Source organism: Hemiscyllium ocellatum, chromosome 13 (genome assembly GCF_020745735.1).
Source record: "Hemiscyllium ocellatum isolate sHemOce1 chromosome 13, sHemOce1.pat.X.cur, whole genome shotgun sequence".
In the NCBI taxonomy this organism is placed as follows: Eukaryota; Metazoa; Chordata; class Chondrichthyes; order Orectolobiformes; family Hemiscylliidae; genus Hemiscyllium; species Hemiscyllium ocellatum.
The window spans coordinates 79,589,333-79,608,000 of NC_083413.1; the positions used below are offsets into that span (position 1 = coordinate 79,589,333).

Below are 18,668 nucleotides of genomic sequence, written 5' to 3' on the forward strand. Positions count from 1 at the left end.
GCATTCCCGATCACCAGTCCAAATCTTCAATACTGGCAACCAAAAATATTAAAAAGAGGACCAGTTTGAATCCAAGTTAAATTACTTCAAACTTTCCCAGTCTAAGCAATAATATCCATTTTTTTATATCATAAGCTCTACAGTCATTAATCTGACTTTCCAATTGTGTTTTACATATTTTGTGCATTGACATCAATCTCATGAAATTGCAATTTCTTGGACAGTTGAATGGGACCCTTTTTCTTGATTTTCTAGCTTAATGGTTTGCTAATCATTTCCGCTTTTGATCAAATGGAACTGGGAAACGAGTGATGATTATGTGTTAATTAAGGGATAATTGGCTAAGAACTGGATGTACCTTTGAGGAAGAAGGTAGGGTTTTGTGATCTGTAAGTTGAAATAAAATGGATAGAAAAGTATATGCCTGGACTCTGCAGAACCAACCTCTTCCAATCCATTCCTCAAGCATACAGAAGCATTGCTCCACTTTTCTGCAAGTAAAATGCATTCAGTACATGGAGGATCTGAGATGGTTAACATCACATGGGTTCACAGCACTGTCATGACTTTCTTAAAGAAATAACAACAGCAGTTGCCTGAACTACTACTACAATCCAACTCAGATGCTGATGTTGGGTGGCTGAAACATCCTGTCCAACAGCATCTCATGTGCAAACACTCAGTGGCTGACCACCATGCTTTTTTGGTCTTTATCAGGTCAGTTCATATACTGCAGGCAGGCATACAAACAAAGATGCCAGATGACAGTGCATGAAACCTCTTTCTCAATCGATCAATAAACAGCAAGTGCCCCATATAGCTCAAGTATTGGGCAACTAATATTAAATAAATTAAAATCCATTTAATAGCACACTAAAATGAATAAGTGGACTTGGCAAGATAGTGTCGATTCTGTAGAACTGCTGTGGACAGCTCTGCCTAACAGCCAAGGCATACTGGGGTTTTGTGTCATCCCTGGCCAACTTACGTGGTGGAATTATTAGTTTAAAACTTTACAGAACACATATTTGTTAATATTTGGGAGTGGGAAGGATGCCGAAGGGAAAAGGAGCGAGCAAACAGCAGCAGAGAGGATACTCCCCTGCAGCACCTACCACACTAGAGACAGCAGCAACAGCAGCAGCCTCTCCTGACCCCCCCCCGGGGACCTGACAAACTCACAGGATGGGGCTGCGGCCATGGAGAGACTTACCTTGAAAATTGGGGCTGCAATTCAGGAGATCCATGGGGAGATTCGTGCCCAGGTCCAACCTATCGCATCCATGCTGCAGAAGCATGAGCAGGAGATCCAGGGCCTTGGGGAGAGACTGGAGGAGGTAGAGGGTCGAACTAAGGGCTCAGAAGCTGTGATGGAGACTTCATCCAGTCGGACCCAGGTGCTGGAGCGAGAGGTGCAGGCCATGCGATACCTATTGATGACCTCGAAAATAGAGGTTGGAGGATAAATCTCCGAATTGTCGGGCTCCCTGAAGGTGAGCAGCCAGTCAGCTTCTTTGAAAGCTGGCTGCCGAAGCTTTTGGGCCTTCACATCGAGTCCAGCAGGCTTCAGATTGAAAGGGCTTATCGGGTTACAGTGCACAGGTCAGGGCCGATGCAGCACCCCCGCTCAGTCCTAGTGCACTTCCATTCATATAAGGACAAGCAAAAAGTCATAGAAACCTCCAGATCCCTGGGAAAAGATCCGCAGGCATCGCTTTATGACGGGTCAAAAATAATGTTTTTCCAGGATTTCTCTGCAGCTGTAATTCGAAAGAAGAAGTCCTTCGATGAAGTTAAAGAGAGGCTGAGGAACCTGGGCATCCAGTACTCCATGACATACCCCGCAGGGCTACATTTCAGCCACGCGGACTCAGTTTATGCATTTGACTCAGTGGATAAAGCTAAGAACTTTCTGGACACTTTAAAATACACGGACTGGCCTGAAGAATACGGTTAACGTTTGTTCTCTTTTCTATCTTTCTCCATGTTTTCCCTTCCTTTTTTTATTCCTTTCTTTCTCCCTAATAATTTCCTTTTTGGAAAGGAGGGAAAAGACTTTGGAATAAGTTGTTCCTATTTTTTTAATAACTGAACTTTCTGATGGGAAATTTTGTGGATGTTGTTTGTTGTTTCTCACCCTTTTTTTATTTGTTCTGCTCCTCTTTTAGTCACAAGTAGGAAGACATGAAACCAGGGATGGGTGGAGTGCTCATCCTGACTTTGTCTTTTTTTCTGTTGATTTAAGGATCATCTCCTTGTTTGCTAAGGCTGGCATATTGTCCGGGTTTGAAGGAGCTGTGAAGGGGGGATGAGTAGAGTGAGTGCCCCCTATGGGCAGAGGGAATAGTCTTCCATTCAAGGTTTTATAGTTGGTTTTCTTTGTAGTTTTTTGGTAGTAATAGTTGTTTCTAGTTATGACAGAGAAGTTTTTGTACATATAGTTTTTTGATTCTATGAGTCTTTATTAACTTATGCGCGGCGCTTTGTAAGCGGGGCTCTCCCACCGAGGGATTCAAGGGTGTCTGAAAGGGTTTTGTAGCTAAGCGTCTTATTAAATGGTGCACCTGGAACATTAAGGGAAGTCATTTGCCTGTTAAAAAGGAAAAAGTGCTTTCTAGCTTTAAGAGGGAAACGGTCGATATCGTTTTGTTGCAAGAAACCCATCTTGATAATGGGGAACACCTGAAATTACAACAGGGGGGTTATGACAGGATATTCTTCTCATCCTTTACTACTAAAAGTAGGGGAGTGGCGGTACTTAACCAGAAAAATCTTCCATTCACATTATTAGAACAGGTGAAAGATGAGCAAGGACGGTTTGTGATACTTAAAGCCCTGATATGTGTGGAGGAATATGGCATTTTAAATGTCTACAGTCCTCCGGCGCATCCCCTCAAAGTTTTGATTAGTGCTTTCGGAACATGGCACATTATTATGGGGGGGCGGGGGTGGGATTTTAATTGTCTTTTGGATCCGACAGTGGACAGGATGTCTTGTGGGCCCCCAACTATTTCTTCGCAGGCCAAGCAGGTGGTTGACTTATGCAAGGAATTGGGGCTGATGGATATTTGGAGATGTCTTCACTCTACCGCAGGGACTTCACCTTTTTTTCAAACCCACATAAATGTCACACGAGGATTGACCTCTTCTGGCTCCTAGGAGAAAGTGAGGACTGTAGATGCTGGAGATCAGAGCTGAAAATGTGTTGCTGGAAAAGCGCAGCAGGTCAGGCAGCATCCAAGGAGCAGGAGGATCGACGTTTCGGGCATGAGCTCTGCTTCAGGATTCCTGAAGAAGGGCTCATGCCCGAAACGTCAATTCTCCTGCTCCTTGGATGCTGCCTGACCTGCTGCGCTTTTCCAGCAACACATTTTCAGCTCTTTCTGGCTCCCTCAGCTCTTCTGGATTCGATTATGTAAAATTGGGAATATAGCTATCTCTGATCACTCGGCAGCGGCTAGGTTTGCGGCACTGGCACTTGGACCCTTTTCTCCTTAAGGATTCCAAATTTATGGAATACTTTTTGAAGGAGTTTCAGGAATTCTTGACTATCAACTCAGGCATGGTTAGTAGTCTGTCTATGCTATGGGAGACTGCTAAGACCTTTGCTAGGGGTTTAGTTATTTCCTATTCGGCTTGCCGGAAACGACAGAAGGAGGAACAGCAGCGTCTACTTGAGACGCAGTTGAAAGCTGTGGAGGCAGCACATTTTGTGTGATGCTTGGTGACTAAGCTACAGCAGATCACGGCCCTTCGGACTGCCTTGAATTCAATACTGACACAAACCGCAAAGAACAAACTTGTTTTTGCACGACAAAGGCTGTTCGAATATGGGGATAGGCCAGGGAAGTATTTAGAGTATCTGACTAGGAAAAAGCATGCTCCCCAATCCATTACTGTAACCAGAGACAGCGCTGGAGTCCTTACATACAATGCTAAAAGGATTAGTAAGGCTTTTCAGAGCTTTTACTCTGAATTTTATCGGTCTGAAGGTTGCAAAGACAGGAGGGCAAAAATGGAGACCTTTTTCAAGAACCTGGACCTCCCAGCAGTAACCTCAGAACAGGCCTCTCTCCTTAATGCCCCCTTGACAGTTCAGGAAATACAGGAGGCAGCTAGGCAACTTCAGAGTGGGAAAGCGCCTGGCCCTGATGGTCTTCTGGGTGAGTTTGATAAGGGGTTATAGAGATTCTGTCAAGGGCAATGTTGGAGATGTACAATCACTCCTACATGCATGAATGCCTACCACCATCTTTGAGAAAAGCTAATATTTCCTTAATTCTTAAGAAAGGGAATGTTCCTGAGGATTGTGCCTCATATAGGCCCATCTCTATTAAATTCAGATTTCAAGATGCTATCCAAGATCCTGGTGCTGAGATTGGAAAGGGTCTTGCCCCAAATTGTTAAAGAGGACCAGATAGGCTTTATAAGGGGCCGTAGGTCCTCTAATAATATTAGAAAGTTGCTGAATGTGGTCCAAGTTTGTCAGCAATGATTCCTTAGATGCAGAGAAAGCATTTGACCGGGTGGAATGGCCGTATCTTTTTTTTTGTGTCTTTGAACAGTTTGGGTTGGGTGGAGTCTTTGTTAGGTGTGTGGAGGTTTTATATCCCCACCCTCAGGCCACGGTCATCACCAACTGGGTGAAGCGTGTAAATTTTAGGATTGGTCGGGGTAGTCGGCAAGGCTGCCCCTCTCACCGTTGTTGTTTACATTGGTGATAGAACCGCTGGCAGAGGCCATCCGTCAGAACATCCACATAACCGCTCCAGATGTGGGATCAATGACACACAAGACTACACTATGCGGATGATGTTCTCCTGTTTTTAATTGAACCCGATGACCTCTGTACCTCATTTGATACAATGTATCAATTGATTTGGGGCTATTTCAGGATATAAGATTAACTTTGCAAAATCGGAGGCTATGCCTTTGGGGAACCTTAAGGATGTGCCAGAAGTTGAAGGTGGCCCTAAGTTCCCTTTTAAGTGGTCATGGGCAGGGTTCCAATACCTAGGCATTTTTATTGCCCCCAAGTTTGATCTGTTATTTTGGACTAACTTTGCTCACTTGCTCAACAATATTGACGAGATCTCCAGAGATGGGAGGCTCTTCCAATTTCATGGCTGGACTGAATATCTCTCATTAAGATGAATGTTCTTCCTCGTTTGCTTTATACCATGCGTATGCTCCCTATAATGTTTCCCAGGTCAACGCTGTGGAAGCTTATGGGGTAATTTGGTTCCTTTGTCTGGCATCGTGGGTGGCCCCTCATCAAACTTATTAAATTGCAGTTGCCTCAAGGAGGGGGAGGAGTTGATTTCCCAGACATCAGGAGGTATCAATTGAGTTCCCTGCTGTCCTTTGTCTGCGATTGGGTAGGTAACGATTCAAACTCAATATTGCTGGATATTGAGGCCTCCCAAGCAAAGTGCCCTCTTATTAACCTATTGTTCATGGATAAGATGAGGACAGTTATGGACCGGAACCCCATTGTCATTAGTACAGTCAAGGCATGGAGGGTGATGCATCAGAGTGAGGGTTGTTTATCCAAGACTTCACCACTTACATCTAGTTGGCATGCCCGGGTTCCGACCAGGGATGATGGACTCAGGGTTCAAACTATGGGCAACAAGAGGAGTTTCCTGTTTGGGAAACCTGTTTGAGGAGGAGGTTATGATGTCTTTTGAGCAACTGAGCTGCAAATACAGGTTACCCAGCAGAGATCTTTTCCTTTTTTTCAGGTTAGGGATTTCATCCAGAAGACGACTATGCTTCTCACCAAGCCCTATAAGCCTGATACAGAGGTTGTTGCTCCGCTCCACAAGCATCCTTTTGGTTAGTGCCCTCTATCGCTTGCTGGGTGGCAGGGCCTGGCAGGATATTAACCGGTTATGAGAGGTCTGGGAGTAAGAGCTAGGAGTGGAGATCTCTTCTGAAACATGGGAGAATACTCTGAAATAGGACATGCACTATGCAGTGAAAAGTTCTGCACAGGGCTCATCTGGCAGCAGACCGTCTGGCAAAGTTTAAAAAAGGGGCATCTTCAGTGTGCCCAAATGTAAACTAAGTGGAGGTACTCTTACCCATTGCTTCTGGACATGCCACTGGCTCCGTGTTTATTGGAGCGCTGTAGCAGGAGAGATAGGGAGGGTATTGAGGACTGAAGTCAAAATGGACCCGATATCTCTCCTCTTAGGTCTACCAAATTTACCATCTTTAGACGGGCATGAGAAGAAACTATTTAATATTCTTGCATACTGTGCACGGAAGAATATTCTGATGAACTGGGTGTCTGAGAACCCACCGGGCTTGCTAGGATGGCAGAAATTAATTATGGAGCACATTCCCTTGGACTTTTTTACAAACATGGTGCACTGCACAACAGACCATTTTTATAAGACATGGCAGCCCTACTTGAGTTATTTGGAAATAGATTTGTCAGTTGTCTTAACTAGGGTGTTTGTTTAACCAGGATGGTTAGATTTATCAAGCCCTCGGCCCCGGAGGAGGTCTCCTGAGTTAATAAGGGTATACATACAATGCTCCCGTTCCTTTGTTTGGGAGTTTTGCGCCAGGCATAGCTGCTCTGTATTTTGTGGGTTTTTTTTGTTTTTGTTTGGTGTTGCTTTGCACAGTATTAGGGTTTGTTTTATATGAGAGGGTAGGTTAATAGTCAGGATACAGTAGTATTGTAATTTGTGTTTTTTTTTCTTTTTATTATACTGATAATAGTTATTGATTGTATTTTTCAATAATTTTATATGTTTGTAAAGTTAAAAAAAATTTGCTAATAAATATATTTACAAAAAAAATGAATGAGTGATTATTTAAAAAGCTTTCTGCCGATCTTCACCCTGCTGGACCAAGTGATGCAATCCATTATTGGAAGTTATCTTTCATGTGAATCCTGAACCTGAGGCCATCGTCTGCCTGTTCAAGTGGACATAACTTCTAATGACAACACAGAGTCCTATACTACTGCATTAATAGCCCATGCGATAATAGAGTCATACAGTTGTACAACATGGAAACAGACTCATTGGTCCAACCTGTCCATACCAACCAGATATCTGAAATTAAGCTAGCCCCATGTGCCAGCATCTGGTTCATATCCCTCCAAAGCTTTCCTTTTCCTGTACACATCCAGGTGCCTTTTAAATGTAGCCTTTACGACTACCTATGGCAGTTCATTCCATACAAACATCACCCTCTGCATGAAAATGTTGCCCCTAGGTCCTTTTTGAATTTTTTCCCTTTCACCTTAAACCTCTGGCCTATAACTCTGGACTTCCCTGCCATGGGAAAAATACTTTGGCTCTTCATCCTATCCATGCCCCTCATGATTTTATAAACCCCTACAAGGTCACCCCTCAGCCTCTAACGCTCTAGACAAAACAGTCCCAGCCTATTCAGCCTCGTCCTATAGCTTAAATCCTCCAGTCCCAGCAACATTCTTGTAAATCCTTTCTGAACCCCATTCAAGTTTCACAAAATCTTTCCTATAGCAGGGAGAGGAGAAAGAATTGCATGCAATATTCCAAAAGCAGCCTAACCAATGCTCTGTACAAACGCAATACAACATCCCAATTCCTGTACTCAGTGCACTGATCAATAAAGGCAAACATACCAAATGTCTTCTTCACTACCCTGTCTGTCTATCTGTGATTCCACCTTCAAGGAATTATGAACCAGCACCTCAAGGTTTTTGTTCAGCCACACTCTCCAAGACTGTACCATTAAGTGTAAAACTCTTGTCCTGATTTGCCTTGCTAAATGCAACACTCACATTTATTTAAATTAACTCCATATGCTAAGCCTCAATCCATCAGCCCATCTGATCATGGTCTCATTGTACACTGAGTTAACATTCTTCACTATCCACTACACGACCAATTTTGGTATCATCTGCAAACTTAGCAACCATACCTCCTATATTCACATCCAAATCATTTATATCCAAATTATTTATATTCACATCCAAAAACTTCCAGCTCGACGAACAGAACCACAACAACGAGCACCCGAGCTACAAATCTTCGCACAAACCTTGAACATTTATATAAATGATAAAAAGCAGTGGACCCAGCATCAATCTTTGCGGCACACCACTGGTCACAGGCTTCCAGTTCGAAAGTCAACTCTCTAACACTACCCTCCATCTCCTACATTCAAGCCAGCTTTGTATCCAATTGGCTAGCTCTCCCTGGATTCCATGTGATGTGATCTTGCCAACCAGCTGTGTGCTGCAAAGATTGGTGCTGGGTCCACTGCTTTCCATCATTCATATAAATGATTTGGGTGTGAATATAGGAGGTATGGTTAGCAAATTTGCAGAAGATACCAAAATTGGTGGGGTACTGGACAGCGAAGGAGATTACCTCAGAGTACAATGGGACCTTGAACAAATGAACCAATGGACCAAGTAGAAGGTGAGGCTTAATCTAGGTAAATGTGAGATGTTACATTTTGGTAGGGCAAATCAGGGCAAGACTTATACACTTAATGGCACGGTAGTGTTGGCAAACAAAGAGACCTTGGAGTGCAGATTCATAGTTCCTTGAAAGTGGAGCTACAGGTGGATGGGGCAGTGAAGGTGGCATTTGGTATGCTTGCCTTTATTGGTCAGTGCAATGTTTATACGAGTTGGGAGGTCATGTTTTGTGAGATCATTGGTGAGGCCACTTTTGGAATACTAAATTCAATTTGGATCTTCCTACTGTAGGAAAGATGCCACTAAACATGAAAGGGCTCAGAAAAGAATTACAAGGAAGTTGGGGGGTTTGAGCGATGTGGAGAAGCTGATTAGGCTGGTGCTATTTTGCCTGGAGCATCGGAGGCTTAGGGGTGACCTTATAGAGGTTAATAAAATCATAAAGGGTATGTTTAGGGCAAATAGTCAAAGTCTTTTCCCCAGGGTAGGGAAGCCCAAAACAGGAGGGCATAGATTTAAGGTGAGAATGGAAAGATTTAAAAGGGACCCAAGGGATAACATTTTCAGCAGAGGGTGTGCATGCATGGGATGAACTACCCGAGGAAGTGGTGGGGCCTGGTACAATTACAACATTTAAAAGGCACCTGGATGGTTTAATAGGAAAGGTTTAGAGGTAAAATGGCCAAATGCTGGCAAGTGGGACTAGATTAATTTAGGCTATCGAGTTGGCATGGACAAGTTGCACTGAAGAGTCTGTTTTGGTGCTGTACATATCTATGCCTCTATATCCAGTCTACTATGCAGAACCTTGATGAATGCTTTGCTAAAGTCCATATGGATAATGTGCACCACTCTGCCTTCATCAATCTTCTACTTCACTTCTTCAAAAAACTCAGTCTCAGAATCCCCTCCAACAACTTACCCAGCATTGACGTCAAGCTCACAGGTCTAAAGTTCCCTGGCTTTTCCTTATCACCTTTCTTAAATAATGGCACCACATCCGTCACCCTCCAGCCTTCTGGACTTCCTCACCAGTGGCTAATCCTTTTCTTATCCAATGCTACTATAAACAGCTAAACCAGCAGTTGTCTTCTATCATATATAAGATGGCTGCTACATTTGCCTGCATTGCAGTACCTACACTACAAAATGCAAAGCTTCATTGCATTCAAAGCATTTTGGGATGTTTCAATAATGTAACAAAGCATCACATAATCATAAGTTCCCTTTTCCAGACAGCCTCAGAGATGGATGTGCAGGTTTGGAGGTGCCGTGTACAAAATTTCAAGTAGCACATAAGCCAAGCCCAAAAATCAAGATAATTCAGCTAAACAGAAATACCATATTAAATAAACCAGAACATACTGTGGAGGCGGTCTACTTGATGTCCCTGCTGTACTGGTACTGGGCTCTTCTGCTATTCCACCACCATCCAAGTACATTGTGACAGCCATCTCCAGATTGTTGCCGCATGCTTCTAATATGTGCTTCCCAACACTTTCACTGGCACCTAAATCACATAAAAACTTATTAGAGAGCTCAAGGTATCCACCATCATACCTAACGTTAATGGCATGTGTTGTTTAAACTGCTTATAGGTATACAGATAGTCTATTACCCTATATAAATGTAAGCCACTTCATTTTAGTGTTGCAACTATTAAAATAGTGTCATTAATACCAGTATGCTACGGTTAAAAAAAAAACAAACCAATGAAAATCTTAATGAACTGACATGTCTCATCTCAAATTGCTAGTAGGACATCTGTGAGTACCAGTACGCACCTCAGCATTACATACATGTACATAGAATATACACCACAGAAACATGCCATTCAACCCAACTAGTCTGCACTGGCATTTATACTTTGCACAATTTTGCAACTCTGTCCATTACATGCAGCTTTTCAGTATCCTATATCTTTCTCTCCTGTCAGTTTCCTTTTGAAAGTGTCTAAGCGATTTATCTCAAACTCTTCCTGAGATAACAAGTTCACATTCTCACCACTAGGTGAAGAAATTACTCCTCAATTCCCTGCTGGATTTATTAATTATCTTGCATTTTTATTTACTAACTTTTGATTCTCTCGCAAGTAGAAAAAATAGGAGATATTTGATTATGTTGGAGGGGGTGCACAGGAGATTTATCAGGACGTTAGCAGGGTTGGAAAGTTCCAGTTATGAAGAAAGATGGATGGATAGAGGTTATTTTTCTTGGGACAGAGGACACTGAGGTGGGACATGATTGAAATATATAAAATTACAAGGGGCACAGAAAGGATGGACAGAAAAGGCCTTTTCTCCTTGGTGGAGGGATCAATGATGGGGGGAATGATTAAAGGGACAGGAGATTTAGAGGAGATGTGAACAACTTCTTTTTCCACTCAGTGGCTGGTAAGAATCTCATATTCCCTATCTGTAAGGATGACAGAGGCAGAAACCCTCATAACATTTAAGAAATATTTCAATGTGCATTTATGATTCCAATGCATTCAAGGCTATGGATGAAGAGCTAGAATGGATAGGTACTTTTTTTTTGACCAATGCAGACTCAATGTGTTGTAGACCTCTGTGGCTCCACATCTGTTCTGTCTAATCCATTCATTACATTAAAATTAAAATTCTCTAAGCAATTACCTGGCTGTTTTCTCATTTACTTAACAGAATCACAATTAATTTTGCCCAATAATTGTGCCTCAGTTCTGTTACTTGCCCACTGAATTTGATGTGCACTTTCTCCCATATTGTCATTTTATTTTCTATAGCACGAAAGCTAGAGCACAGCTGTGCTCTAAATGCAGCCAAGTAGGCTCCAAGACAAGTTTAATATAACTGCATGACTTTTGAACTCTATGCTACTTTGTTAACATTTTAATTGCTTTGCAGACCTGCAATGCTGCTTTTGATGATGTATTCACCAATATCCTTTGCTCTTGTACTTTTTGTTTTACTTTGGCTCACTTTTCAGGTGCAAGTGATGTTTCCTCTCAAAGTGCATCACTTGTACCTCTTGTCCCTACCTCTGAGTAACAAGTCCTGGGTTCAAGTCCCACCTGTCCTGGATATGTGTCACAACACATCTGAACATACGGATTAAAAATAAATGCATCACCACATGTTTTCTTGTCAAAGGTTATTAGTCACCCAACTATCCAGACTCCAGATCAAGTATAGCAACAAGCATCCTACCAATTTTGTCATCATTTTGGCAAGGATGCTGTCCTTAAATCATCATACACCTTTCCAATTAGTCCTGACACCATGTCCCCCACAGTCATCCATACTATTCCAATAATTCTCTTATGCATTGGCTCCAAGGACTTGATATGTTTTCCAAAGCAGTTTTCCTTTGTATAACCCCATTTTAATGTCCCAGACATTATGCAACACAAGATGAAAATGTGGGAGAAGCAAGAGTTGTTGGGGTGGGGTGTCCAGTGGTGGTAGCTTTTAATTGCTCAGCAGGATGTTTGCGGGGTAGGGGGGTGCTAGGCAGTGCAAAACTTAAATACTGCTAATAAAATACATTTTGTCCAAGATTTCCACCTTGCACTCATCAAGATAGTTTGCAGAAATACCAACAAAGGGAAAACAATAATTTCTACTGTTTGAAAAGAGTGCTTATTGATTATCAGGTGAACTCTGATTGAGCTGTTTCCATGGAGAATACACAGTTAATGATGGCTGACAGTTAACTGCCCAGATTTGCTCAGGTTTAAACAAGAAAGGTTGACTGATTGGTAAGACACCTGAAAAATTAACCAGCAAATGGCTGTCACGTATTTTGCTGAATTGAAACAGGTGCAGGGTATGTACATGTTCTTTGTCAATGGAAAGAACAGGATCCTGTGAAAATATACATAGCTTCCAGTACACGCAAGTACACCATACTGCAAGCTTGATTGACAATCCTAAATTGGTCGTCAATATAACTATTTGCACATACGAAATTATCCAGCAAGTGTTGTCTAATTGCCTAACATTGACAGTGATGCAAATTTTGTAAGCATGCGCTAGCTGGATATGGTCAGTACTTTGCTTGGTCCCAACAGCCAAAGGGATATGCTGTTTCACATGATCCACCAGAGTTGGAACATATAGCGTACATACTCAACATCACATTCGCACTGAAATCTGTATTCATTTGTATGATTACTGCATTGTTAATGCTTAATCTTTTGCTGAAACTTTTGCTCAGCACAAGTTGATGAGGTAGACTGGGCACTTTTCTAGAGCAAGAGCGACAAACAATTAGACTAGGTTTGTCATTATCCTGCAGGAAGACTTTGGCATACCTTATTCAGCATCAACAGTAGACGTATGGCTTGGTAGCCACTAACCTTCTAGCACATGGAATTGTAGGAGACTTAACGTGTACATTGAAAGCTAGGATCTACACAATTAGGAAGATGATAAATCTCCCAAGGTTCTTCAATATTCTCTGAGACAAACCAATCTTCTTTAGTCAATGTATATGTTGGGATTTCTACAGTTACACACATTAAAATTGACTTTATTGACAATCATGTAAAAAGGACCTGGGCCACATGTTTATCGTCAAACCCTGATGCTGGAAGAGGGCACAAAGTCAGGCGGCTCAGTGCTTAGCACTGTTACCTCACAGTGCCAGGGACCCAGGTTTGATTCCAGCCTTGGATGACTGTCAGCAACCAGTGTGCATGTTCTCCTTGTGACAATGTGCATTTCCAATGGATGCTTCGGTTTCTTCACACAAATCCAAGATGTGCAGTTTAGATGGATTAGCCATTGTAAATGTGGGATTAAAATATGACGGTCTTCTGAAGGTTGGTACAGACTCAATGGGCCGACACTGTTGAGATTCTATGATTCATTCTGCAGATAATGGCTACGCTAATCAGATACCTTCTTACTGTACATCTTGCAAAGTCATGGAAAGGCCATAAGGCAGTCATTCTTAGTTTTGAAAAGTGCCCAGTCAACCTCTGATTACCCTGGTGCCCTATGCAGTAGCAATATGAGTGGTGTTCACCATTAACAAGATACAGCTGTCAAGCCAAGATGCCAATCTGCCCATTACCAGTTTGATACAGCTATGTAGACTGGCAGAACATATCAGTTTATCCTTTTGGATGCTCGCAACAAGGAAGGTACTGACAGCACCCAACTAGCCCATGCTTTCAAAACTCACAAGACAGTGCTAACATCAGATGTGATTCTGCAGTTTGTCAACATTTGCCGTATAATAACAAAAACTGAAATTGATGGAAAAGCTCAGGTCTGACAGCATCTATGGAGAGAAGTCAGAGTTAATCAGAAATCAGAACTATTTTGCAGAAAGGTCACTCGACCTGAAACTTTGATTTCTTCCAACAGATGTTGCCAGACTTTCTGTATTTGCTTCTAATTTACAGCATCCACAGTTCATTTGTATTTTGCTGGATAATCCTGAGTATGCAGAGAATTATAGTGCCAGTAATTTAGGACAATTAGTTGGGCTCAGTGTGGCACACTTGCATGTACTGTAAGCCACATATATTAACACATAGAACACTGTTCTTTCCAGACAGAAGAAACGTGTGCACAGTGCATCTGTTTCAATTCAACTAAACCAACAACAGCCATTCATTAATCTTTTTATTTCAATACCCTGACCAATTACAGTCAACCTGCATTGTTCAAAATTTTACTCTTGCAATTATCTGTCAATAATTATTAATTGCTGCATTTTCCAACACCTCTACCAGAATCCACTTTCCAAGTAATCACCACCCATCTCTCATACAGTATAAATGATGGTAATCTCCTTAATTGGTATTCTTGCAAGTTGTCCTAATTGGTGCAAGATGAAAAGCTTTGACATAATCTTTTTTCAGCAGTATACTAATATTATTTTATCCCTGTAGTGCAGGAATATGCTTTATTACATGATGTTTAATTTTGATATTAAAAGGTAAACCTATCCTTCCTGTAGTTTGCAGTACACATTAATTTGTAACATTTGAATTCCAGTATGCTTGATGGAATCACTAGGATTCTATAACTACTTATTTGAAACCTACTCCTGGGCTGCCTAATTTTGCCACAGGTGGAGAATAATTATCCATATTCAAAAATCTGATTCAACATTAGTTTAATCACTTATGGTGTGAACTTCATGCCAGCAGCTAGCTCTTCTCTAACTACCATGATACAAAAGTAGGATTTTGATCTGTCAGCATCTTTCTGATGATCTGTTTAACAGTTTGAATTTGTTAAGTTGTTTAAATTAGCTCAACATGTTAAATCTTTCAACAGAGCAGTAGAATTGTGAACAGCACTTCCTATAGAGCTAGGAGTGCCAAATTCAGATAAATTAATCCAGCAGCACTGAAAAAGCAATTGTTTCCACTCAGTCACTGGAAATCAAAAGACAACAGACCAACACTGGAGTTATTTGACTAGCAGGAAACCACCACATTATGGATGCCATATTTAGCAATACAGGGATGATATTCTAACTGTGGCAATATAACTAACCTGAATAAGGTATGGTGCTTCTTCACACAGAAGAAATTACTTAAATTGTTGTGCTAATGTATTGATTTATTAAAACTTTATTTTAAAAAGATTTTACTAACGACAGTGTGTGAGTGTGAAACGGACTGGTAAGCTAGAAGAGATACTTGTTAGGAAGGAAGATGTGTTGGACACTTTGAACAACTTGAGGATAGACAAGTCCCCCGGGCCTGACGGGATATATCCTAGGATTATGTGGGAAGCAAGAGAGGAAATTGCAGTACCGTTGGCAATGATCTTTTCGTCTTCACTGTCAACGGGGGTGGTATCAGGGGACTGGAGAGTAGCGAATGTTGTGCCCCTGTTCAAAAAAGGGAATAGGGATAACCCCGGGAATTACAGGCCAGTTAGTCTTACTTCTGTGGTAGGCAAATTAATGGAAAGGGTATTGAGGGATAGGATTTATGAGTATCTGGAAAGACACAGCTTGATTAGGGACAGCCAGCACGGATTTGTGAAGGGTAGGTCTTGCCTTACAAGTCTTATTGAATTCTTTGAGGAGGTGACCAAGCATGTGGATGAGGGTAGAGCAGTGAATGTAGTGTACATGGATTTTAGTAAGGCATTTGATAAGGTTCCCCATGGTAGGCTTATGCGGAAAGTCAGGAGGCATGGGATAGAGGGAAATTTGGACAATTGGATAGAAAACTGGCTAACTGGTCGAAGTCAGAGAGTGGTGGTAGACGGTAAATATTCAGCCTGGAGCCCAGTTACAAGTGGAGTTCCGCAGGAATCAGTTCTGGGTCCTCTGCTGTTTGTAATTTTTATTAATGACTTGGATGAGGGAGTCGAAGGGTGGGTCAGTAAATTTGCAGATGATACGAAGATTGGTGGAGTTGTGGACAGTGAGGAGGGCTGTTGTCGGCTGCAAAGGGACTTAGATATGATGCAGAGCTGGGCTGAGGAGTGGCAGATGGAGTTCAACCCGGCCAAGTATGAGGTTGTCCATTTTGGAAGAACAAATAAGAATGCGGAATACAGGGTTAACGGTAGGGTTCTTAGTCAGGTGGAGGAACAGAAGGATCTTGGGGTCTATGTACATAGATCTTTGAAAGTTGCCACTCAGGTGGATAGAGCTTGTAAGAAGGCCTATGGTGTATTAGCGTTCATTAGCAGAGGGATTGAATTCAAGAGTCGTGAAGTGATGTTGCAGCTGTACAGGACTTTGGTTAGGCCACATTTGGAGTACTGTGTGCAGTTCTGGTCGCCTCACTTTAGGAAAGATGTGGAAGCTTTGGAGAGGGTGCAGAGAAGATTTACCAGGATGTTGCCTGGAATGGAGAATAGGTCGTATGAGGATAGGTTGAGAGTTCTCGGCCTTTTCTCGGAACGGCGAAGGATGAGGGGTGACTTGATAGAGGTTGCATTTTATACCTACAAACTAAGTCCTTACTTCAAACCTCTCTAACACCCCAAACCCTTGAATTCTAGCAGAATTCACTTTTTGAGTAAGCAAACTGATCCACTCCTGTCACATCTGCCATGAATAATATTGATTCATGTTGATTCAGCCACCCATTTGCCCTGCACTGTAAGGAAGCACTTGGCACCTTCAACATATACCACACCCAAAGAAATGATCTTAAACCTAATCTCTGTGCACCAAATCACATGCAGCACAGATATGGCACATGGTATTCAAGATAGGCTATGTACCTGCAATATAGCTGAACAGTACATATTATGTTGCACTTCATATAGCTAGCACAAATACTGTACAGAATTCTGTATATCTTAGTGCATGGTAGCTATATTCATGTACTGTACAAATATACAAGTCAAAGATGCACACCCAAACATACAATTCTACTGTATGTGAATGTTGTTCTAGATAAATACAAGATCTAGTTGGCATGTTTAACAATCAGAAGATAGACAAATACAAGTTGAGCTCTCTGAGGTACATAGTACAATACAACAGATAGAATAACAATTTAAATGTAGTATATATCATAATGATTAAAAATGTTTGTCTAATGAGTCTCTGAAACAGTCACTTATGTGAGGTGTTGTGGGGCGGGGAATCACACAAAGTGAATATACTTCTCTAGCTAGTAGGTGGTTACCACTTCATATACTGACTTCTGTACATGAGTTGGTTAGTAACCAACCAATCTAGATGAGAAGCATCATCTATACTGGATGTTTTACCCAGAGTGGAGAGATCTCATGTATCACAGCAAGGTCACTTTGGTCTACAAAAGATTAATGGGGAAAAATGTGGTAGCTTTGAATTCTTGTATCGACAGTTCTGACTAATTGTGGACCTTTATGATCTTGGTTTGTACCTATTGAGGATTCTGAAGGGTTCAGTTTGACATGAAACCTTTCACAGTGGACAACTGAGAGCTGCTATAAATTGCAGGTACAGTGCCATTGTACAAGTGTTCTAATTCAGGCAAACCTAATTTTTTCGTTTCACTGAGCATATGAATTAAACCAACTGCAGTTTTTAACCTGAACTGCAATGTCAGAGAGTGCATTTTGTATCATTCCAAGAATCAAGGAGAAGACTTTTCGACATCATATGTCCCTCCCAGAGCAGATATCAATGATAAACTGGCTTTTATTCAACCAAATGTGTTACTTTCAAAGTAGTTTGTGCAAAAATCACAAGTATCTCTACTGGGAAGCAGGAGGTCACCTATCGGAAAGGACCTTTGATACTGGGAGCAAGGAAGATAGTGAATACAGACCTATTTTGTATCCATCTACCACCCACCTTTCAATGTGGACTAGGTAATTATGTCAGAGTTAGTAAGCCAAAGGTCCATCTGCTTGACATTCATCATTGGATTGTAAGAGACGCCCCTGTGAAAGAGCATTGTTAATAAAGTGAAACGCTGTGAAGCTGCCTTAGGCTCATGTTCAGATATGCCCTGAACTAGAAAACTGGAGGAGGAGTTAGTAGCTCACATATGGGGCTACTTGATCTAATGATATAGGGAGAAGGAGGAATGAGATTTTGAAGATATTTGAGGAGCTATTATAAAATTAAAAAGCAGACCTTCAACAGAGTGAATTGCTAGAAGTAGATTTGAGGTTTAAATGAGTTGCTAAAACAGTGCTGTAGAAGATGAGTACTTCAATTCAGGGGAACTGGCACCAGTACCTGAAAAGCAGCAACTTTTCCATTGGAAAGGGCTTCACATATACCAGCTGGTAGCCCACATCCAGGCAAACAATTTAACCAGAATATTGGATTGGGTGCTAAGTTCAAGACAGGATTCAGATATTTACATAAATGTATCAGTACAGAATAGTTGATTAGGTAAGATCACACAAGAGAGAGCATTTTAATAAGATATTACCAATTAAAACCACATCAGGGGAAAAATATTAAACAGTTAAAATTAAAGTTACTATATCAAAGTACATGAAGTATTTACAAAGGAAATAAGGTATACGGAGATAGGTTGGAAATATAGAAATGCTAAAGACGCATTGCTGAGATAATATTGAACAATGGAACAAGTTTGATGGACTTCACGGTCCACCCTAATTTCTGACAGGACATATCAAGAAAAGATCAACATAGTGTCGATATAAGTGAAATCAGTACTGCAGATGCTGGAGATTAGAGTCAAGAGTGTGGTGCTGGAAAAGCACAGCAGGTCAGGCAGCATCCGAGAAGCAGGAACATCGACGTTTCGGGCAAAAGCCCTTCATCAGGAAGGGGGCTGGGAGTCTAGGGGGTG

At 41.6% G+C, this 18,668-nt stretch overlaps 1 protein-coding gene across 1 annotated transcript in view; it reads right to left on the reverse strand.

Annotated features, from left to right (window-relative positions):
- The window catches only part of ubxn7 (UBX domain protein 7), a 115,769-nt gene that overhangs the window by 93,466 nt on the left and 3,635 nt on the right, over nucleotides 1-18,668 (reverse strand). Inside the window, exon 2 of the mRNA XM_060834978.1 lies at nucleotides 9,800-9,944. Coding sequence (XP_060690961.1) covers nucleotides 9,800-9,944 — 145 coding nt within the window. The remainder of the gene's footprint in view (nucleotides 1-9,799; nucleotides 9,945-18,668) is intronic.